At 41.2% G+C, this 23,833-nt stretch overlaps 1 protein-coding gene across 2 annotated transcripts in view; it reads left to right on the plus strand.

The window, feature by feature from the left end:
* LOC141099764 (NFX1-type zinc finger-containing protein 1-like) overlaps positions 1 to 23,833 on the plus strand; it is a 229,075-nt gene that overhangs the window by 64,875 nt on the left and 140,367 nt on the right. The window contains exons 5-7 of one of the 2 annotated variants that reach the window (XM_073587800.1): positions 1,848 to 1,967; positions 10,571 to 10,690; positions 15,963 to 16,061. In XM_073587800.1, the coding sequence (XP_073443901.1) occupies positions 1,848 to 1,967; positions 10,571 to 10,690; positions 15,963 to 16,061 (339 nt within the window). The remainder of the gene's footprint in view (positions 1 to 1,847; positions 1,968 to 10,570; positions 10,691 to 15,962; positions 16,062 to 23,833) is intronic. The other variant, XM_073587801.1, reaches the window with a different exon arrangement.

A 23,833-nucleotide genomic window follows, 5' to 3' on the forward strand; every position in this document is an offset into this window, starting at 1 on the left:
GTTCGGCCCACCCGCCATCAGACACACCACCGTACTATCAGGGGCCCTGTGCCAGTGCCGTCGCCAACGAGTGGGCCCCCCCCTGCTTGCTCAGGATCACAGCACTTGCAAGGTTGAAATACTGTGCAGTGAGATGGAAGATGGGGACGACGAGGAGTCCAGACTAGTACAGTTATTCCCTAGCGAGGAGACTTATTTCATTGTTTTCAATGTTGGGACAGCAATTTTTGGGGAGCACTATACTCTGGAGAATGATAGATGGGGCCCACCATACACTGGAACATTCCAAAGGTGGACATCAGACACTGGAGCAGCATTTACAGGGCCCATTATACACTAGAGCATTAGAAATGGGGCTCATTATGTTTGGAGCATTATTTGGGCCCATAAGACAGTGGAGCTTCATCCATGGGGACCAACATATACTGTAGCATTATGTGGAGCTCATCATATACTGTTTCAAACATTATATGGGACCAATGATTCTGTATGGAGAAATAGATGGGCCTCGTCATGAGATGTAAAAAGTGAAGTATTTTTCATTGTACTATACCGCTATTTCTCTGCCGTATCGGAGCATGATGAGTTGTGGCATGTGTTAAAGGGGCGCTCTTTCGCCCAGGGCACATGAAAACCTGGAGCCAGCCCTACCCCCCCACAACTTTAGCCAAATAACCCCCATTTTTCAGTGCGTAACTTGTATTATGAAGTTAATTAAGGTTGACTAGCTTAAGTAAGAAGAATTGATGCTTTTGGCATTCAAATGAGCACTGTAGGTGTGTTTCCTGTCCTCCTCTCACTGCCGACTTTTATTCCCCATTGACTTACATTGGGTTTCGTGTTTCGGGACGACCCCGACTTTTCCCTATAATCGGCCGATCTTGCTCGACCCGACTTTTGGAAAAGTCGGGTTTCACGAAACGAAACTCGACCATAAAAAACCAAAAGTCGCTCAACTCTAGTAGGGTTTAGAAATAAAGGAAAACGGCTTACTGAAAATTGTTAAAGTTACTAAAACTATAATTATAGTTACTGAAACTATAATTATAATACTAATTTTTAGTCTGCAGAAAGAGCAAAATGGATAAAAACACTATATAAAGTTGTTATGGCTATAGCCATATTGATCTGAAGAATAACGTTGATGGATCAATTATACTGCACGGCGAATTATTAAAAAAATAAAATAAAATATAAAGAACTCCTAAACTGCTGTTTATTTGTTCATTCTACTTTGCCAAAATAAGAATAATACTAGGTTCTCATTTATCCTGTGCTTTAAGCTGAGTACTTAAGCCCGGGTTTATGGTTAAATCTGCACAAACATGAATCAGATTAAACCCTTGATGGAAAAATTCGGTATTATGAAGCAGGTCTAGTCACTGTGGATTCCATTTGGCCATTTTTCTGGCAGTGTCTGTCTTTATATTGGTTCACAAGAAATAAGGTCGATCATGGTTTTATGCATCCGTCCCCACATAATGGGGTAGTGCTAGAACAGAGGCTAAATGGAGACTAAAATGACTTCATCTGCCTCATTAGAGTGAATGGTTCCATATTCTGAATCTTCTGTATTTGGAATTTAGATGGAAATCCTAATGAAGCCGATGAGAAACTAGTCAGAACATAACAACAACTATGCAAATCACATACACAAGTGACAACCACTTAAGCAGGCAACAGGGCAGAATCCTGACAGTGTGCATAATGCACAATCTGTAGTCACAAAGCGTGATTACAGAAATTTAGCTGAAACCTGGAAAAGACCCCTTTATCTGCTATTCATAGTGTCGTTAACGATAATCTTACAAAGTTGTAAAACGAGAGTATATTCAACTTTATTGTAGAGAATTTTGAAACTGATAATACCAAACGAATTGAAAAACGTGGATATCGTCCGACAAGAGATAGCGCTGATAGGAGAGAATTGCCAGATGCAAACTCAATTGACAACTGGAGAAGTACAGGTAACTCAATATGGTATATTAAAACATAGAATAATAAATATAGCTTTTAAGCCTTGTTCATTCAGTGCTGTTTTTGTGATTTTTTTTAAAGGGAATTTTTTTCTGCAGGTTTTTACTATATAATCTGAGAGCACCTCGATGTAGGGGAATAAAGCCTGAGTCCAGTGATATGTCACTTACTAGGTGGTATTTTGCTGTTTCAATACAATCAGTGTTTTATCAGCAAAAAATTATCATTAGAGGAAAACTGTCTTGTCACGTACACACTTCCCAGCATGTGACGTGGATGTGACTGCAAGGGTTAATTTATCTCCTCTCACTCAATCCAGCACTCATCCTCTGTTACTGGCTATTAAGTGAGCATAAATCACACCCCCAATACAGATTACACAACCTGTAATCATGCTGCCACCACTCCCCAAACACACAGGGTGATGAGTCCCTGAAATATTATTATTATTTATTATTATAGCGCCATTTATTCCATGGCGCTTTACATGTGAGGAGGGGTATACATAATAAAAACAAGTACAGTAGTCTTAAACATTATAACTCACGGCTGATTTAGGAGGGGAGAGGACCCTGCCTGCGAGGGTTCACAATCTGTCGTGCAGCGGTTTGGTTCATCGGTGGTTACTGCAGGTTGTAGGATTGTAGGTCTTCAGGTTCCTTTTGAAGGTTTCCATGGTAGGCGAGAGTCATGATATGTTGGGGTAGAGAGTTCCAGAGTAGAGAGATGCGCGGGAGAAATCTTGTATGCGATTGTGGGAAGAGGAGATAAGAGGGGAGTAGCGAAGGAGATCTTGTGAGGATCGGAGGTTCCGTGCAGGTAAATACCGGGAGATATAGAATAAAGGTCTGTGTACCTTGCTTGTGCTGCTGTCAGATTACATTGTGAACGCCTGCTGATCAATTCTTTTAAATCAAACATTAGGCTAGATTAAAAATATAAGAAAATTCACATAAAAGAAATTGTATCATGTTGAATGTCTTCAACTATTATAGATTTATTCTCCCCCATGAGCACTACATTTAGGAATTTATTGCTCCCTCTACATCAGCTTCCTGGCATGAAAAAGTCACAAAGAAAGTTTTGGCACAACAATTTGTTTGTTTTTTTAAACATTGTTTCTTCCTTAAACATTTGTACGGCTTAGAAATAAAGGGACTGTCTTACTGAAAATTTTGAAAATGTGAAAGATACTAAAATGTTCAACAGCCTACTACCATATACAACTTGGCAGAGTTTGATCATATTTAGAAACTCCAATAAATAATTATCTGTGCTCTTGAACTAGTTTGTTTAATAGGTGAGGTTACCTTTAAAGGGAGTAGTCAGATGGCCGTATAAATTGAATTGATATCGGAACGTAGTGCACAAAGCTGGCCGAACCGAGCGTAAAGGCTGCATAGAAATACATGAAGCTGTCACCCGCAGGTCAGTGGAGCCACCGGCCAGTCCGTGCACTGTCCGATTTATACAGCCGTCTGACTGGGTCCTAAGTGTATATATCTCATATTCCCTTTTTCTTTTTCCTTCTCTTTTTCTTCCTCCTCTATCCTTTTTTCTCACTGTTGTTATTTCTCTTTTTATTTTTTCTTCTTTCTAGATTGTATTATAACTTTTAACAGACATTATTAAATAGACTTCAAGATTTTCTGACTTACTACATCATGTTATAATATTACACTAATGTGGTGTAAATATTCTAATAGGTCTCGTGAGATCTTTTATGTATCGTAAGCTATAGTTTTATGTGTTTGTTTTTCCTTATATATTTCACAAATAACTTGCTTTATACAGTTGAAACCAGAAGTTTACATACACTATATAAAAAGACACATATGCATGTTTTTCTCGATATCTGAAATGAAATCAGAATAAACCTTTCCAGTTTTAGGTCAATTATGATTACTATAATTATTAATATTTGCCAATTCCAGAATAATGAGGGAATGTTTTAAGGCATTTTTATTACTTACTGCAAAGTCAAAAGTTTACATACATTTCATTAGTATTTGGTACCTTTGCCCTTAAACTGAATGACTTGAGTCAAACATTTGAGATACCCTTCCACAAGCTTTTCACAATAGTTGCTCGGAATTTGGGCCCATTCCTCCTGACAAAACTGGTGTAACTGATCCAGGTTTGTAAGTCACTTGTTCGCACCTGCCTTTTCAGCTTTGCCCATATAGGATTGAGATCAGGGCTTTTTCGATGGCCATTCCAAAACATTGACTTTGTTATCCTTACGCCACTTTGTTACCATTTTGGCACTATGCTTCGGTCATTGTCCATTTGGAAGATTCACTTCTGCCCAAGCTTTAACTTCCTGGCTGATGTTATGAGATGCTGCTTCAGTATTGCCACATAATCTTCTTTTCTCATGATGCCATCTATTTTGTGAAGTGCACCAGTCCCTCCTGCAGCAAAACCACCCCACAACATGATGCTGTCACCCTCATGTTTCACAATTGGGATGGTGTTTTTAGGCTTCCAAGCTTCTCCCTTTTTCCTCCAAACATAATGATGGTCATTATGCCCAAAAAGTCAAAATTTTACTTTCATCAGACCACAGGACTTGTCTCCAAAAATTAAGGTCTATGTTCCTGTGTGCATTTGCAAACATTCATCTGGCTTTTTAGGCTATGTACCCACGTTGCACTTTGCAAATCCTGTCGCGGGAAAAACGCATGGAATTCGCATGCGTTTATCCCGCGAAAACAAGCGTTTTTCACGCAATTTTCGCGTGCGGAATTCAAGCACATTCCAAGCGATTTGAAGCATCGCCTGGAATGTGATTGACAGGTTGGTCACACTCGTCAAACATAGTGTTTGACAAGTGTGACCAACTTTTTACTATTGAGGCTGCCTATGCAGCATCAATAGTAAAAGATAGAATGTTAAAAATAATAAAAAAAAAAAAAAATCGTGATGAACTCACCTACCGGCGTCCCGCGCAACATCCCCAGGCCTCAGCAATGCTCCCGTTCCCAGTGATGCCTTGCAATTATGAACTTTGACGTAGCAGTCTCGCGATACTGTAGCGGTCTCACAATACCGCTACGTCATCACAGGTCCTTGCCGCAAGGCATTACTGGGAACGTGAGTTGGCGGGAGCATCAGTAAGGCTGCGCGGGACACCGGAACGTGAGTATAACCCAATTTATTATTCTTTTTTTACAGGGATATGGTGTTAGGCATCGAGTTTTCCCCACTGCACAGGGGGAATCTCGAGGCATGCTCTCTGCGGTCTCCCATTCCTCTGCAGCCGCAGAGATTCCTGCTCGGCAGGGTCGCCACTCCAGGCGTCTTGCCCAGGCTGATGCTAGGCATCTGGTTGCTCCTTCTGGCTCTGCTATTACCCCATGACTGAGTCAGCAGCAAGTAGACACTTCTGGGACTAAGTCCTATCTTTTCGGTACTGAGCATGCCCGTGGGACAACCTGTAATTGGAGGTCGTAGGTCACATGCACAGGTCCCGCTCCTGCTCAGATTGGTCCACCACAGGGAAGGTCCCGGAAGGACGCCACTATAAAAGAGTTGCATGGCCACTCGGCCTTGCGCTAGTATAGACTCTTATGCTTATTTGTGTGTATGATGATGGATGCATGTATCTGGTGACTAACTCATTAAGACTCCCCTCCCTTTGATACGCATGTTGGTTAGGGATTCAGAGTGAGAGTCAGCACCAATGGGTGGCTATGCTCAAGCCACTGTGCTCCCAGTAGTCTATGAACACTAGCGTTTGACTGTGCCTCCCTGCTACAGGCACTGTCATACTGCACCAGGTAGCTGTGACCGCCGTGTGACGTCATGCGCACCTCTAGCGCTTTCCTCCCTGTCCTGGGTGGTTAGTGGCATCCGCCGAAGCGGCACTGTGTGCACTTGGTGCGATTAAGTATATTATTACCTTTTGCTGGCACCGCAGCCGCGGCGCCGAGCACTGATGGTCTAGAGGAGCTCTATTCCGATGTCTCTAGGACAGGGCTCTGTGACCCTACTTAGTGCTCACTCAGCCGAGCTCTGTGAGTTCAACAGGCTCTGGCGTTTGTTTCAGCGGCTCTGTGGAGTAACAGAGTTTGCCTCTATTCACACTGGATAAGAGAAAACAAGGGCGGGGGCGCAGACATAGGGCTTCACCTGGTATAAATCAATTAAAATATAAAAATACTCTGGAGTACTCACCCTTTATGGGTTGTGTTCAGACACAACCACTCTCAACGTTTGTTGCAGTCATATAGCTGCTGCAGAGCTCGTGCAGGTGGACAGCGTCCACTAGGTATCATAAGTTGAGGATCCAAGAAAAGCACTTCTGAGCATCCGCGCTGCTTTAGTGATAAGAATTCTTCAGAAATCCATATAAATTCTTCAAGTTCTTTATTATATGTACTACAGAAACGACGCGTTTCGAGGTGACAAACCGCACCTCTTCTTCAGGGTAGAGTACAGAGTTGTGATTTCTGAAGAATTCTTATCACTAAAGCAGCGCAGATGCTCACAAGTGCTTTTCTTGGATCCTCTATTCACACTGGGTGAAGTTAACCCACGTGTAAGCAAGCCTTTAGCCACCATCTTGTTCCGCCATTACCCAGCAGCAGGTTCCATCTCTGAACGGTGGACCCTGGGCTGCGAACGCACCTCATATCTCCTTTCATATTATTTGGTGCGTTCCGCACTCCCTAACATATGGTACCCAGAGCCTGGAGGACAGTCTCCTCCATGAGCCGCTCACTTTGCGCATTGTGGGCATAGCCACATGTGGAAAGTAAGTGGATCTCATGCATTCCTATGTGTGCGGAATTGCGGCGATTCTTTGCGGAATTGCGGTGATTCCGCAAAAATAATGAGCCTGCTGCGTTTTTTTCGGCTATGCGATTCCGCCGCGGAAAAAATGCAGCATTAGCACAGCAGGTGCAGAATGCCATAGGAATGCTTGGGGTGCGTTCTGTATGCATTTTCGTGGCAAAAACGCAGACAATCCGCAACGTGGGTACACAGCCTTAAAGTTTCTTTTAGAGTAATGGCTTCTTCCTGGCAGATTGGCCTTTCAGCCCATGTTGATACAGTTCTCATTTCACTCTGGATATTGACACAATCTTACCAGCTTCCGCCATCATTTTCACAAGGTCTTTTGCTTTTGTCCTTGGGTTGTTATGCATGTTGGACCAAAGCACGTTCACTTCTGGGACACAGAATCCTTCTCCTTCCTTAGCAGTATGATGGCTGCATAAGTGGACATTCCTATCTTGTTTGCACTTGCATATAATTGTTTGTACAGATGAACGAGGCACCTTCAGGTATCTTGAAATTGTATCCAAGGATGAGCCAGACTTATGCAAGTCCTCAATTCTCTTCCTGATTTCTTGGCTGTTTTCTTTAGACTTTCCCATGATGCTACACAAAGAAGCAGTGTGTTTTATATATATATATATATATATATATATATATATATATATATATATATATATATCTATCTCCAAACACATGACATCATCATATGGGCAGTCCAGAATTGTTTAAAGGCATAGTAATCTTAGTGTATGTAAACTTTTGACTTTGCAGTAAGTAATAAAAATGCCTTAAAACATTCTCTCTCATTATTCTGGCATTTGGCAAATATTAATAATTATGGTAATACTAATTGACCTGAAATGAGAAATATTTATTCTGATTTCATTTCAGATATTGAGAAAAACATGCATGTGTGTCTCTTTATATAGTGTATGTAAACTTCTGGTTTCAACTGTATATACAGATGCTTCTCACAAAATTAGCATATATAATAGCATTAGTTAATTTAGCATAATTAGCATATTAGCATTAACATTAGCATTAGCATATTAGCGTTAATTAGCATATATAATAGCATTAGTTAATTTATTTCAGTTCTTCAATACAAAAAGTGAAACTCAATTATTATATACAGTCATTACAAACAGAGTGATGTATTTCAAGTGTTTATTTCTGTTAATTTTGATGAGTATGGCTTACAGCCAACGAAAACCTATGCCTCTTTGCTTTGCATTGTCTGCAAATTTGATTAGTTTACCTTCAGTTCCCTTATCTAGGTCATTTATAAAAATGTTGAACGATGCTCTTCCAATTGGATGTGTAACCATGTATTACCACTCTTTGAGCACGATCACTGAGCCAGTTATGAATCCACCTAGCCGTAGCCTTGTCAATCCCATACTAGGTTGTTTTTTCAATAAGGATAGTATGAGATACATAATCAAATGCTTTGCTGAAGTCAAAACATACTATATCTACGCAATTCACATGGCTGGACGCAGTCAATGGTTTTATCATTGAAGGAAATTAGATTAGTCTGGCATGACTTGTTTTCTACAAACCCTTGCTGGTTTTGGCTAATTATTGTATTTTTATCCAAGTACTTACATACATTCTGTTTAATAATTTGTTTAAAGATCTTCCTTGGTATAGAAGTAAGGCTCACTGACCTGTAATTTTCTGGCTTCATCTTCTTTCGTTTTTTTGACAATAGGGACAACATTATCCCTTCTCCAATCTTCTAGGACCTCTGTTCTCCAGGAATATTGAAAGATTCTGGCTAGTGGTTCTGCAATTTCCTCTGTTATCTTGTTCAGTACCCTAAGATGTAATTCTTCTGAACCAGAAGATTTAAATTATTTTAAATTAGCTGAGTGTTCTCTAACCATTTTTCTGTTTATAGATAGTGTGAATTATTTTATTCCTTCAATAGCACAGTCAAGATCAGTTGATGTTACAATTGCTTTTTTAGAGAACACTGATGCAAAATGGTAATCATTTTTTACCAATTCACTCTTTTCAACCTGTAAAAGTCCTATAGCATCTTTGACTTTCCTTTTGCTTTTGACAAACCCCCGAAATTCTTTTCTATTGCTTTTGGTCTCCTTTGCAACTCTGACTTTTATTACTGGCTTTAGATCTTCTAATGCTTACCTTACATTCCCTGTAGACATCATTATATTCTTCCTTATTTTCAGGATTGTTAATGATTGTGCAGTGAGAATTTCATTTATCAAAATCTTCCACTTTTATGGATATTTCTGTCCTTTAGAACATCATCCACTGGACCTTTCCTACCCTCTTTCCGAGTCCATTAAAATCGGCCTTTCTGAAGTCCAACCTTAAAGTCTTGAGTCTTTTCAGTTCTTCTTTCTCTTGCAAACCAAAATTCAAAGGCAGCATGATCACTGCCTCCTAAATTCCCAGCCATCTTTACTTCCTCAACCATTTCTTCTCTGTTGGTAAGAATTAGGGCCAAGATGGCAGATCATCTTGTATTTCTTCTTGAGAATAAAGACATCTGATGTAAAAAAAAAAAAAGTTCATCCATATCTTCAGTCTGTCCAGGTGGCCTATAGTAAATACCTACAATAGTGTCCTTTCTGTTCTTCTCTTCTTGTATTCATACCTAAACAGAGCTACCATTCTCTGAAGCTTGGATCTATGTGGAGAAATACAGTTTCTTAACATGCATCTTCTCTTGTTGAATCTGTTTCTTATACAGTAAAAAAGTTATAGCTTTGTACTGAACAGAAGAATCTAGTTGGCATTTCACTTACACCACATGGTGATTGCTGTTAAAAAATAAATGAATAAAAACAATATCTGAATTAATGTTTTTTTGTTCATTCCATCTCTGCTAAGTTGGAGTAAGATGTGATCAGGAAGGGTTATGTTGGTCAAATTGGTACTACCAATAAAAATGTTAACTCATTCTGCAAAAAACAATACATCATATAGCTCTATTGTTATTGACAGAAAAATAAAAAGTGTTACAGCTCTCAAAATATGGCAATGCAAAAAATAAATAAATAATAATTTTTAGTCTGCTGAGGGAGAAAAACAGGAAAAAAACAATAAAGTTGTTATGGCAGTAAACCAATTGACCTGAAGAATAAGGTTGATGGATCAATTAAACTGCATGGTGAATTACATAAAAATATAAACTAAAATATAAAAAAACTCCTAAACTGCTGTTTATTTGTTCATTGTACTTTGCAAAAATCAGAATAATACTAGGTTCTCACTTATCCTGTGCTCCACGCTGAGTACATAGGTTTACGTCTAAATCTGGAAAAACATGATTAAACCCCTCATGGAAAAATTCAGTATATTAAAGTAAGCCTATTCACTTTGGATTTCATTTTGGCCATTTTTTGGCAGTGTCTGTCTTTTTAGGGGTACACAAGAAACATGAAACATGGTCTACCATGGTTTTATGCATTCCTTCCACAAAATGGGATACTGCTAAAACAAAGGCTAAATGGAGTCTAAAATGACTTTATCTGCCTCATTAGAGTGAATGCTTCCATCTTCTTAATCCTTCGAATTCGGGATTTAGATGGAAAACCTAATGAAGCAAGCTAGTTAGAACAACTATGCAAATCACATACACAAGTGACATCCACTTGAGCAGACAACAGAGCAGAATCCTGACAGTGTACATTATGCACAAACTGTAATCACAAAGAGTGATTACAGAAATTTTGCTGAAACCTGGAAAAGACCCCTTTTTCTGCTAATCATAGGGCTGTTAATGATAATCTCACAATGTTTTATAACGAGAGTATATTCAACTTTATTGTAGAGAATTTTGAAACTGATAATACCAAAATAATTAAAAAATGTGGATATCGTCCGACAAGAGATAGCGCTGATAGGAGAGAATTGCCAGATGCCTACTCAATTGACAACTGGAGAAGTACAGGTAACTCAAATATATTCAATTCTGGAATAACGTATGGCCATTAAGCCTTGTTCATTCAGAGCAGTTTTGTGATTTTTTTTCAATCAAAGCTTAGGCTAGATAACAAAAAAAACTAGAACTGTTTAGGTTTCATATAAAAAAATTGTATCATGTTTAATGTTTTCAAATATTACACCTCCCCTATGAGCACTACAAATATTATAGGCTTCACCTCTAGAAGCACTGCATTTAGATGTTTAGAGGATTTATCGCTCCTTCTATGTCAGTTTCATGGCATTAAAAAAATGAAAAATGAAAAAAATAAAGTGTTTGCACAACAATTTTGAAACTTTTTGCCCTTTTACATGCTGCCTGAACGTCACGTCACTGACAAATGACGCGGAGGACAGAGGGGCACACAGTGGTGGAACGGGGACAGGTGAATATTGCATATACTTACCTCCTCCTGGCACGGTCGCTGCAGCCCCACTGCTTCTCCCACGGTCTCCGGCAGCTATTCCTTCCTTCAGCGGTCATGTGGTACCGCGGTGCCACATGACCGCTGAACACAGGCTCTGGAAACCGTGGGAGAAGCAGGGGGGCTGCAGTGATGTGCCAGGAGGGGGTAAGTATGATCTGACACCCCCGCTCCCCCTCCCCCGCTGACCTCCTGGAATATACACTCACTGGCCACTTTATTAGGTACACCATGCTAGTAACGGGTTGGACCCCCTTTTGCCTTCAGAACTGCCTCAATTCTTCGTGGCAGAGATTCAACAAGGTGCTGGAAGCATTCCTCAGAGATTTTGGACCATATTGACATGATGGCATCACACAGTTGGCGCAGATTTGTCGGCTGCACATCCCTGATGCGAATCTCCCGTTCCACCACATCCCAAAGATGCTCTATTGGATTGAGATCTGGTGACTGAGGAGGCCATTTGAGTACAGTGAACTCATTGTCATGTTCAAGAAACCAATCTGAGATGATTCGAGCTTTATGACATGGCGCATTATCCTGCTGAAAGTAGCCATCAGATGTTGGGTACATTGTGGTCATAAAGGGATGGACATGGTCAGCAACAATACTCAGGTAGGCTGTGGCGTTGCAACGATGCTCAATTGGTACCAAGGGGCCCAAAGAGTGCCAAGAAAAAATTCCCCACACCATGACACCACCACCACCAGCCTGAACCGTTGATACAAGGCAGGATGGATCCATGCTTTCATGTTGTTTACGCCAAATTCTGACCCTACCATCCGAATGTCGCAGCAGAAATCGAGACTCATCAGACCAGGCAACGTTTTTCCAATCTTCTACTGTCCAATTTCGATGAGCTTGTGCAAATTGTAGCCTCAGTTTCCTGTTCTTAGCTGAGAGGAGTGGTACCCGGTGTGGTCTTCTGCTGCTGTAGCCCATCTGCCTCAAAGTTCGACGCACTGTGCGTTCAGAGATGCTCTTCTGCCTTCCTTGGTTGTAACGGGTGGCAATTTGAGTCACTGTTGCCTTTCTATCAGCTCGAACCAGTCTGCCCATTCTCCTCTGACCTCTGGCATCAACAAGGCATTTCCGGCCACAGAACTGCCGCTCACTGGATTTTTTTTCTTTTTCGGACCATTCTCTGTAAACCCTAGAGATGGTTGTGCGTGAAAATCCCAGGAGATCAGCAGTTTCTGAAATACTCAGACCAGCCCTTCTGGCACCAACAATCATGCCACGTTCAAAGGCACTCAAATCACCTTTCTTCCCCATACTGATGCTCGGTTTGAACTGCAGGAGATTGTCTTGACCATGTCTACATGCCTAAATGCACTGAGTTGCCGCCATGTGATTGGCAGATTAGAAATTAAGTCTTAACACACAGTTGGACAGGTGTACCTAATAAAGTGGCCAGTGAGTGTATAACTCAAGTATAAGCTGAGAGGGGTGACTTTCAGCCCCCAAAAATGGGCTGAAAATCTCAGCTTATACTCGAGTTATACGGTATATAAAGCAATCAATAACATGAAAAAGTGTTGCTTAACACACTATCTAGATAGGTTAAAAAGTGCAACCTTAATCATACCTATTTAATGTGTATTCACAACATTTGTAAGAGTGTTAATACTGAAAATGTAATAATAATAATGTGCAAAATAGCATAAAACCAACATTAAACTACCTATCATAAAGTGATAAAAGTGCAAATTTTTAAAAAAATGTATAAATGTTTTCTGTGCTAATAAAAGTGCTACAGTGCAAATAAGTACAGAAAACTATCAAAATTCACAAAACAGTGCTTATAACACAAGCGATATGAAGGATGCTGCAGTGCAATAAATAGGAAATAAATAAGGTGCAAATCTCTCCATAATATTAAATTATCCTCCTCTGTGTTGTTTACTTTGAATTTGTATCATCTGAAAATACTGAAACTCTAATTTGTATGTCCGCAACAAGATCAGTAATAAATATGCTAAACAGAAGAGGACCCAGTACTGACCCCTGTGGCACCCAACTGTTAATTGGGACACAGAGTGTTGTTCCATTAATAACCATCCTCTGTTTCTTATCACTGAGCCAGATGTAAACCCAATTACACATATTTCCTCTTTCATGTACCAGCCTTTCATGTGACAGTGTATGAAATGACTTTAAAAAGTCCAGGTAAAGGACATCCACTGCGTTTTACTGGTTCATTCTGGAATTACTTCCTCATAGAAGCTGATCAAATTAGTTTGACAGAACCAATGTCTAATAAATCCAAATTGATGTTGAGTCAGGAGGTTATTTTTATTGAGAGACCCTGTTTTTGTTAAGGATTCCATTTCTTAACCCCTTAGCGACCACCGATACGCCTTTTAATGGTGGCAATTAAGGGTACTTATTCCTCCGCGCCACTTTTTAATGGCACTGAGAATTAAGTGTATAGCGCCCCCCAGCATTGGAATTTCTCCAGGGTCTCAGCTACAGGGGGTAGATAAGACTCCAGAGAACATGATTTGGGTCAGTTTTTACTGAGCCCAGTGTTGCGATCACCATTATTCACAGAATAACGGCGACCGCAAAAAAAAGTCTGATTTCCCATTTAATTTCTCTCTCCTCTGATGTGATCGCACATCAAAGGAGAGAGAAATGGGGTTCCATGATCCCCCTCGGGTGACCCTGCATTATCTCGTGAAGTCCCCCAGCCAGCGGCATCTTCTTTCGGGAAGAAAATGGCAGGCGCAGTGCACCAGCCGAGATCTGCCGGCCGGGACCCAGCAACAATAGGAAATTTTTCCTATTGATTCATTTTAATCACTGTGATAGACCCTATCACAGTAATCAAAATAAAAAAAAATAGTAAATCAAACCCCCTTTAGTTAGGTAAAAATAATAATAATAATAATAATAATAATAATAATAATAATAAAAAAGTATTTATTCCCATTTTTCCATTAGGGTTAGAGTTGGGCTAAAGTTAGGGTTGAGCTAAAGTTAGGGTTAGGGCTGGGTTAGGGTTAAGGTTGGGCTAAGGTTAGGCTTTGGCTAAAGTTAGGTTTGCTCTAAAGTTAGGTTTGGGCTAAAGTTATGGTTGGGGTTAGGTTTGGGCTAAATTTAGGGTTGGGCTAAAGTTAGAGATGGGCTGGGATTAGGGTTGTGGTTATAGTTGGGATTACATTTAGGATTGAGATTAGGGTTAGGGGTGTGTTAGGGTTAGGTTTGTGGTTAAGGCTATGTTAGGGTTGGGATTAGGGTTAAGCGTGTTTTAAGTTAGAATAGTGGTTAGGGTTGGGATTAGTATTAGGGGTGTGTTTGGGTTGGGGTTGGAGTTAGAATTGGGGGGTTCCACTGTTTAGGTACATCAGAGGGCCTCCAAACTTGACATGGCGCCACCATTGATTCCAGCCAACTTTGCGTTCAAAAAGACAAACCGTGCTCCCTTCCTTCTGAGCCCTGCCATGCGCCCAAACAGTGGCTTTCCCCCACATATGGGGTATTGGCGTACTCAGGAGAAATTGCACAACAAATTTTGTGGTCCAATTTCTCCTGATACCCTTGTGAAAATAAAAAAAAATTTCCAAAATTTATTTTTTGTGAAAAAATAAAATGTTCATTTTTTCCTTCCACATTGTTTTAGTTCTTGTGAAGCACCTGAAGGATTAATAAGCTTCTTGAATGTGGTTTTGCACACCTTGATGGGTGCAGTTTTTAGAAACTCACTTCAAATGTGAGGTGGTCCCTAAAAAATGGTTTTGTAAATTTTGTTGGAAAAATGAGAAGTTGCTGGTCAACTTTTAACCCTTATAATGTCCTAACAAAAAAAAATTATGTTTCCAAAATTGTGCTGATATAAAGTTGACATGTGGGAAATGTTATTTATTAACTATTTTTGTGAAACCACTCTCTGATTTAAGGGTACAAAAATTAACAGTTTGAAAATTGCAACATTTTCAAAATTTTTGCCAAATTTATGTTTTTTTCATAAATAAACACAAGTTATAGCAAAGAAATTTTACCACTAACAAGAAGCACAATATGTCACGAAAAAACAATCTCAAAATCAGTGGGATACGTTGAAGCATTCTAGAGCTATAACTTCATAAAGTGACAGTGGTCAGAACTGTAAAAATTGACTTGGTAATTAAGTACCAAATTGGCTCTGTCACTAATGGGTTAAAAAACCCTGAAAGATTATACCCACAGTAGAAGGTAAACTTAGCAGCCCATAATTTCCAGGTTCAGTTTTCATCCATCTTTTAATATTGGCACCACATTTGCTATGCGCCAGTCCAGTAGTACAGACCCAAGCTTTTCTTAGCAAGCAGTAAGTGAAAAACATAGTACATAGAACGTAATCCATGTGCTGTCCCCTTTAACTTGAATGGGTGAATCTTGACCGGAAAAATAAACCAGCATAGTAAAATTTTCCATTTTTTTTGAGGACTATCGGTCAGCAAAAAAATACTTAAATTTGAGTAGTTGAACCCAATATGTTAGTGACATACTAGAAAAACTACTGTGTGAATGAGCCCTTGGAGGAATACCCTAGACTAGTGTTTCTCAATAAAACCAAGTCAAGTAACCTCTACTATCACAAGATCTATCAGTACGTAACCCAATGCTGTGATTATACCTTGTTCTATCTATTGCAAGCAAAGCTTAAACATAAGGTAAGGGCTACAAAGAGATTGTGTGTACTCTGGAGATACATATACCACAATCTAATAATACGCTTCCTTGCTTCCAATCTTCTCTCCCTTCCCTACATTACCACTCTTGCTTCTTATTATATTCCATGAATATTTAATTGTACTATTTGTATTTCAGGGGATCAGCATAATGCTGATGAGAAGCTATCCGATGAAGCAAAATATCCAACACATCAGACAGCTAGAGGAGATCTGAGTAACAACTGGAGAGTCAAAGGTAGAGTGTTTTCATCTGTTAAACCCTTCCCATATAGGCTATAAGATTCAGTGTCTTACACATACACACTTCTGTAATAAATTAAATGTTTGGCATTGAAGAAATCTTTTGCTAAAACACATTTTTGGAATAATAATTTTTTTAGTATAATTCTGATATTGGGGTTTATCTTCGTACCTTTGTATGGAACCAACCAGCAGGATATACCCTCTAGGGTGTAATAGTAGCACTTTACCTGCCTCCTATTACCATTTTTGTAATGATCCCTGTGTTTTTTGTAAATTATATGTCACAGGTTTACTTTGACATAGAGGAGTGAGATGACCTCAGCGTCTGATTTCTCCTACTCCTGCACTGATTAGAAGCATTTCACCTTCATATTAAACGGTGTAAATTTCTTTACAACTACACATTCTTAATATTTGAATGATGCCCTTCAGTTGGTGTCTTCGCTGAAATAAAGACTTTTATAAATTGCCCGACATACCTCTATTGCTTCATGGCGGTATGTTTTTTCCCCTGACTCAACCGCCTTGCAGCCGTCCATCATCCCCCTCTTGCCTCCATGCAACGCCTCCTCTGTTCCTTGTTACGTGACCGGCGCCTGCACTCTGGAAACATTTCTCGGGCATGCCCCATGTGCGCTGCCCAGGAACTTACATCAGCTGATGTAAGGATATCTCGCCTGCGTGTAGCGGAGGCCCCAGATCCCGCCCCACAGTGTGTTATGATGTATTCACACTGCGGGGCTGGAAATATTGTGCCTGCGCAGTGAGGATCTCTGCGCCTGTCCCCATCTACTTCCACCTCTCTCATTGCACATCAGAGGAGAGATAAATGGGGTCCCCTGATCCCCCTCCGGTACTTCCGGTGTCTTTGGACCCTCCTACAGCCTCCCGTGATGTCCCCGGCATCATCTTTAGGGAAGAAAATGATGGGCGCATGCGCAGTGCATCTGCTGAGATCTTTCCTATTGGTTAATTTTGATCACTGTGATAGACCCTATCACAGTGATCAACATAAAAAATTGTAAATCAAAGCCCTCTTTATCACCCCCTTAGTTAGGTAAAATAATAAAATAAAAAAAATGTATTTATTTCCATTTTCCCATTAGGGTTAGGGTTGGGTTAAAGTTAGGGTTGGACTAGGGTTAGGGTTGGGCTAAAGTTATGGTTGGAATAGGGTTAGGGTTAGGGTTGGGCTAAATTTAGGGATGGGCTAGGGTTAGGGTTGTGGTTAGGGTTATGGTTGTGATTACGGTTGGGATTATGGTTAGGGTTGGGATTAGGGTTAGGGATGTGTTAGGGTTAGAGTTGTGGTTAGGGTTATGGTTATGGTTGGGATAAGGGTTAGGGGTGTGTTGGGGTTAGGTTGTGGTTAGGGTTATGGTTGGGATTAGGGTTAGGGGTGTGCTGGGATTAGGGTTGGAGTTAGAACTGGGGGGTTCCACTGTTTAGATACATTAGGGGGTCTCCAAACACGACATGGCCCCGCCATTGATTCCAGCCAACGGAGCTCCCTCGCTTCTGAGCCTTGCCATGCACCTAAATAGTGGCTTTCCCCCCACATACCAGGTATTGGCGCACATATCAGGAGAAATTGCACAAGAAAATGTTGTGGTCCATTTCTCCTGATACCCTTGTGAAAATAAAAAAAATTGGTTCCAAAGTTAATTGTTTGTGAAAAAGTAAAATGTTCATTTCTTTAGTTTACATGAAGCACCTGAAGGGTTAATAAACTTCTTGAATATGGTTTTGCAGACCTTGAGGGGTGCAGTTTTAGAATGGGGTCACTTGTGTATTTTCTGTTATATTGACCCCCCCAAACTCACTTCAAATTTGAGGTGGTCCCTAAAGAAAAGGTTTAGTAAATTTTGTTGGGAAAATGAGAAATCGCTGGTCAACTTTTACCCCTTATAACGCCCTAACAAAAAAAATAATGTTTCCAAAATTGTGCTAATGTAAATTTGACATGTGGGAAATGTTATTTATTAACTATTTTGTGTGAGACCACTCTCTGATTTAAGTGTACAAAAATAAAAAGTTTGAAAATTGCAAAATTTTCAACATTTTTGCCAAATTTCCATTTTTTTCATAAATAAACGCAAGTTATATTGAAGAAATTTCACCACTAACATGAAGTACAATATACCACGAAAGAACTCTCTCAGAATCAGTGGGATATGTTGAAGTGTTCCAGAGTTATAACTTAATAAAGTGACAGTGGTCAGAATTGTATATATTGGCTTGGTCATTTAGTACCAAAATGGCTCTGCCACTAAGGTGTTTAAGGTCATCTGTTAGCCCAAGCTGGAAGTAAATATTAAGCACAAAGTGTTGTAGGGGACATTGTCCGTATATAAATTTCACTCTGTGTGGGTATTACAGTATTAGTGGGTACACAAGTCTTAGGTAGAGATGCAGGCACAGTCGTACATTTCAGTCTGTGTAATCACAGCTGCTTATCCAGAACGACTGCTAAAGACAAGTTTGAATCAAGTGAGTTTAGAGACGGAAACTATACTACCAATTCTTTGATGTAGTCAGAAGGTCCAGCATGGAACTGATTTTGAAAGGCCAAGTCATTCCACTGAAAGTCTGTGGATCAATGCCAAATTTCAGTATAGAACTCTTCAGCAGAACATCATCCTCGGTTTAGGGCTGCTAATTTACTTTCTGCTATGCGAGGCAGCCAGGGTGGTAGTCATGGCAACGAGCGGTAGTGTTTCCACACCCTGGCGCCCCACAGATGAAATGCAAAGTCCATTCTGCTGCATCTGCAGCATGTGCCACTGCACACTTACAGGCTCTGTCATATTCCCCTCAGCTGCTGCCATGTCGGCTCCGCATCCATGAGCTCCACAAATCACTTCAGAGATGAGGTCTTTTTCCAACAGCTTAACTTTACAGAACAGCAACATATTCATCACACAGGCAGCACAATTCACACAGAGCCACATATCTTGCATTTCCCCTGCCTTCTGGGCAGACTCTATTCTTTCTGTAATCCTTCTTTCCTCCCAGCCTTCACGGCCGTGTAAGGGGGTGGAATAATACTATTTCCTTGCTCTGCCTCCCTTAGTAGTTCTTAATGTTTTTTATAGTAATCTGGTGGTACTGCTACATGTCGTCATGTATTACCACCCAGAATCAATGGTATTGCCACACTGTTATATGTGTTACCATTTCCTGTAAATATGTTGTGTTCCGTCCGTTGTACAATACTGTGTTTTAGATAAGGAACGTGTAGTGCACCCTTTGGCCTGCATCTTACTCTGTCATGTCACTGGGAGCCACCCATTCACACCTGACAACAGAGGGTCCCTTTCCCACTCCTAGGCAGACAGCCTGGGTGGAAGGGGTCATCAAAGATAAGAAACAAAGGGAGACAGAAGTCTGGATGGAGCTGCGGCAGCCTGGCGGGGGAGCTCTGGCAGGGCGACATACTCATGGATGGCTGGTCTATACTGACACTGAGCGAGGCTATGGCTTCATCAGAGAGGAATTGACTGACACCAAGGTCTACGTGAATGTGGCTTTCGTCAAATTTGGTCGGTTGCTAAAGAAAGGGGATTGTGTCTCCCTCTTCAAAGAGAACTGTCCCTATGGCTATTACAAGGTAGCGGTCACCTCTATAATGAGGATGACACGGGGCTCTTACCAGAATCGGTGCAGGCCCAAACGTCAGCTGGCACCCGGGAGACTGCCAGCACTCCCGCTTGTGCTGCCTCGCAGCAGTCTACAACCTCTGCGGCCACAGAGATGACCTTGTCTCACCGCCAAGTGGAAGATACAGATGTGAAAGGACCAACCTGAGATGTGTGCCATTGAACATTTCTGTTTGGTGCTGTTGGAAAAAGTTGTGCACGTTGTACTATGAATTAATCCGGGACTGTTATGCATCACCATAGAGCAGGGAGCCCTGCTACGCTCTGCAGTCAAAGCACCACATGGCCGTTGCGGCCCATTAACCGCTTTACTCCCAAGGGTGGTTTGCATGTTAATTCCCGGGCCAATTTTTACAATTCTGACCATTGTCCCTTTATGAGGTAATAACTCTGGAATGCTTCCATGGATCTTGGTGATTCTGACATTGTTTTCTCGTGACATATTGTACTTCATGTTAGTGGTAAAAGTTCATTCATATAACTTGCGTTTATTTGTGAAAAAAATGGAAATTTGGAGAAAATTTTGAAAATTTTGCAATTTTCCAAATTTGAATTTTTATGCTCTTAAATCACAGAGATATGGCACTCAAAAAACTTAATAAGTAACATTTCCCATATGTTTACTTTACATCAGCACAATTTGGCAACCAAAATTTTTTTTTGTTAGGACGTTATAAGGGTTAAAAGTTGACCAGCGATTTCTCATTTTTACAACACCATTTTATTATTAGGGACCACATCACATTTGAAGTCACTGAGGGTCTATATGATAGAAAATACCTAAAAGTGACACCATTCTAAAAACTTCACCCCTCAAGGTGCTCAAAACCATATTCAAGAAGTTTATTAACCCTTTAGGTGCTTCACAGGAATTTTTTGAATGTGTAAAAAAAAATGAACATTTAACTTTTTTTCACAAAAAAAAATTAGTTCAGGTTCAATTTTTTTATTTTACCAACGGTAACAGGAGAAATTGGACCAGAAAAGTTATTGTGCAAGTTGTCCTGAGTATGCCGATACCTGATATGTGGGGGGGAACCACTGTTTGGGCGCATGGCAGAGCTGGGAAGGGAAGGAGCGCCGTTTGACTTTTTCACTGCAAAATTGGCTGGAATTCAGATCGGATGCCATGTCACGTTTGGAGAGCTCCTGATGTGTCTAAACAGTGGAAACCCGCACAAGTTACCCCATTTTGGAAGCTAGACCCCCCAAGGAACTTATCTAGATGTGTGGTGAGAACTTTGAACCCCCAAGGGCTTCACAGAAGTTTATAACGTACAGCTGTACAATTAAAAATATATTTTTTCCACAAAAATGATCTTTTCACCCCCGATTTTTATTTTCCCAAGAGTAACAGGACCCCAAAAGTTATTGTGCAATTTGTCCTGAGTATGCTGATACCCCATATATGGGGGTAAACCACTATTTGGGTGCATGGCAGAGCTCAGAAGGGAAGCAGCGCCATTTGACTTTTTTGGCTGGAATTGAGATCGGACGCCATGTCACGTTTGGAAAGCCCCTGATGTGCCAAAACAGTGGAAACCCCCCCCCAATTCTAACTCTAACCCTAGCCCAACCCTAGCCCTAACCCTAACCCCAGCCCCAACCCTAGCCCTAATGGGAAAATGGAAATAAATAACTTTTTTTAATTTTATTATTTTTCCCTAACTAAGGGGGTGATAAAGGGGGGGTTGATTTACTATTTATGGCGGGTTTTTATGTGTGGCAGCTGTCGCACGCTAAAAGACGCTTTTTATTGTAAAAATAGTTTATGCATCACCACATTTTGAGAGCTATAATTTTTCCATATTTTGACCCACTGAGTCATGTGAGGTCTTATTTTTTGCGGGACAAGATGACGTTTTTATTGGTCCCATTTTCGGACATGTGACATTTTTTGATCGCTTTTTATTCCGATTTTTGGGACGCAGAATGAACAAAAATCAGCGTGTCATGAATTTCTTTTGGGGGGGTGCGTTTACACCGTTCCGCATGCGGTAAAATTGATAAAGCGGTTTTATTCTTCGGGTCAGTACGGTTACAGCGATACCTCATTTATGTCTTTTTTTATGTTTTAGCGCTTTTATGCAATGAAAACAATTTTATATAAAAAATAATTATTTTTGCATCGCTTTATTCTGCGAGCTATAACTTTTATATTTTTTCATAGATAATGCTGTGTGGTGGCTCGTTTTTTGCGGGACAAGATGACGTTTTCAGCGGTTATTTATATCTGTCTTTTTGATAGCACGTTATTGCACTTTTTGTTCGGCGGTATGATAATAAAGCATTATTTTTTTGCTTCGTTTTTTATTTTTATTTTTTACGGGGTTCGCTAAAGGGGTTAACTAATGGGACAGTTTTATAGGGCGGGTCATTACGGACACGGTGATACCAAATATGTGTACTTTTATTGTTTTGTTTTTGTTTTTTTTAAATGAATTTATTAGGGAATATTTTTTTTTTTTTTTTACAATTTATTTAGCGATTTTTAAAAAATTATTTTTACACTTTTTTTTCTTTTCAACTTTATTACAATGTCCCAGGGGAGGCATAACTGTCATGTGACAGATCGCTGTGACAGATCAGCGATCTGTCACAGGCACTGCTGCAGGCTTCCTCATGCCTGCTCTCTGCGGGCAGTGAGGAAGCCAGCTCCCTGCAGGCCCCCCGGAGGTCCCCGCCAACATATTGGATCCGGGGACCTGCAGGGAAGGAGGCCCCCGCAGCAGCGCTGCGCATTGCGCTGCTGTGGGGGTCACAGGGAAGCACGGAGGGATCCCCCTCCCTGCCGATGCTTCCCTTAATCCCCAGTACACTGCGATCGTGTTTGATCGCAGTGTGCCAGGGGTTTACGTGCCGGGTGTCAGCTTTGATAATCAGCTGACACCCGGCCGCGATTAGCTGTGCTCCCCCCGTGAGCGCAGCTGATCGCACTAGATGCACTATTCTGTCCTTGGGACTTAGGTCCCAGGTCACATGGACGGAATAGTACGTCCAATGTAGGAAAGGGGTTAATAGTGTTGAGACAACGCATTGTTTTCACTTTTTGTTTTTTGTTTTGTTGCGCCTGTTGCGCCTATTTTGCTGGAAAAGCAGAGACTGTCTCTTCGGCTGAAGCCTAGCAAGAAAAAAAACGTACTTCCCTTAAGGAAAGGGAGAGCTTATCCCCAGGACTGCTGTCCAACATGTAGGAAATGTACCTGTGTTTTATTCACTGAAAGGAACTGCTTACAGTGAAGTTTTTTTCCACTGGAGGACTGGGAATCAAGAATAATGCCGTACGACAAACTCCGGTGCGTACCGGATGTGACTTAGATTAAGATCTTATATTATCTCCCTGCGAGTATGCATTGTAACCAGTAAAGTTTGGAAAATGTTTGGTCGGGGGCGACCAAATTTAAGGAACGGACGAGTGTAAGGGGATCGAATAATACTATTTCCTTGCCTCCCTAAGGCCGGTTTCACACTAGCGCTTTTTCAGCGCGCGCACGGCCGGGGGTAGCTCCGCCCCCGATCCGGCTCTCTGCCCGGCGTGCCCGCCCCTTCCTTGTAGCGCCGCCTCCTAGCGGACAGCGGCGCCTGCGATCGGCGCACCCTATCTTTAGCATAGGGTGCGCCGATCGTGCGCAGGCCGTGCGCTAGTTGCGCTTTGACCTGCGCTGCGTACTTTTGACGGTGCGCCGTGCGCGCCAAAATCAAACTTTTCGGATTTAGGCGCGCACGGCGCACCGTCAAAAGTGCGCAGCGCAGGTCAAAGCGCAACTAGCGCACGGCCTGCGCACGATCGGCGCACCCTATGCTAAAGATAGGGTGCGCCGATCGCAGGCGCCGCTGTCCGCTAGGAGGCGGCGCTACAAGGAAGGGGCGGGCACGCCGGGCAGAGAGCCGGATCGGGGGCGGAGCTACCCCCGGCCGTGCGCGCGCTGAAAAAGCGCTAGTGTGAAACCGGCCTTAGTAGTTCTTAATGTTTTTTATAGTAATACGGTGGTACTGCTACATGTCGTCATGTATTACCACCCAGAATCAATGGTATTGACACACTGTTATATATGTGTTACCATTTCTTGTAAATATGTTGTGTTCCATTGTACAATACTATGTT

The sequence above is a fragment of the Dendrobates tinctorius genome, unplaced genomic scaffold (genome assembly GCF_039654945.1).
Source record: "Dendrobates tinctorius isolate UK_male_01 unplaced genomic scaffold, ASM3965494v1 ptg000102l, whole genome shotgun sequence".
Lineage (NCBI taxonomy): Eukaryota > Metazoa > Chordata > Amphibia > Anura > Dendrobatidae > Dendrobates > Dendrobates tinctorius.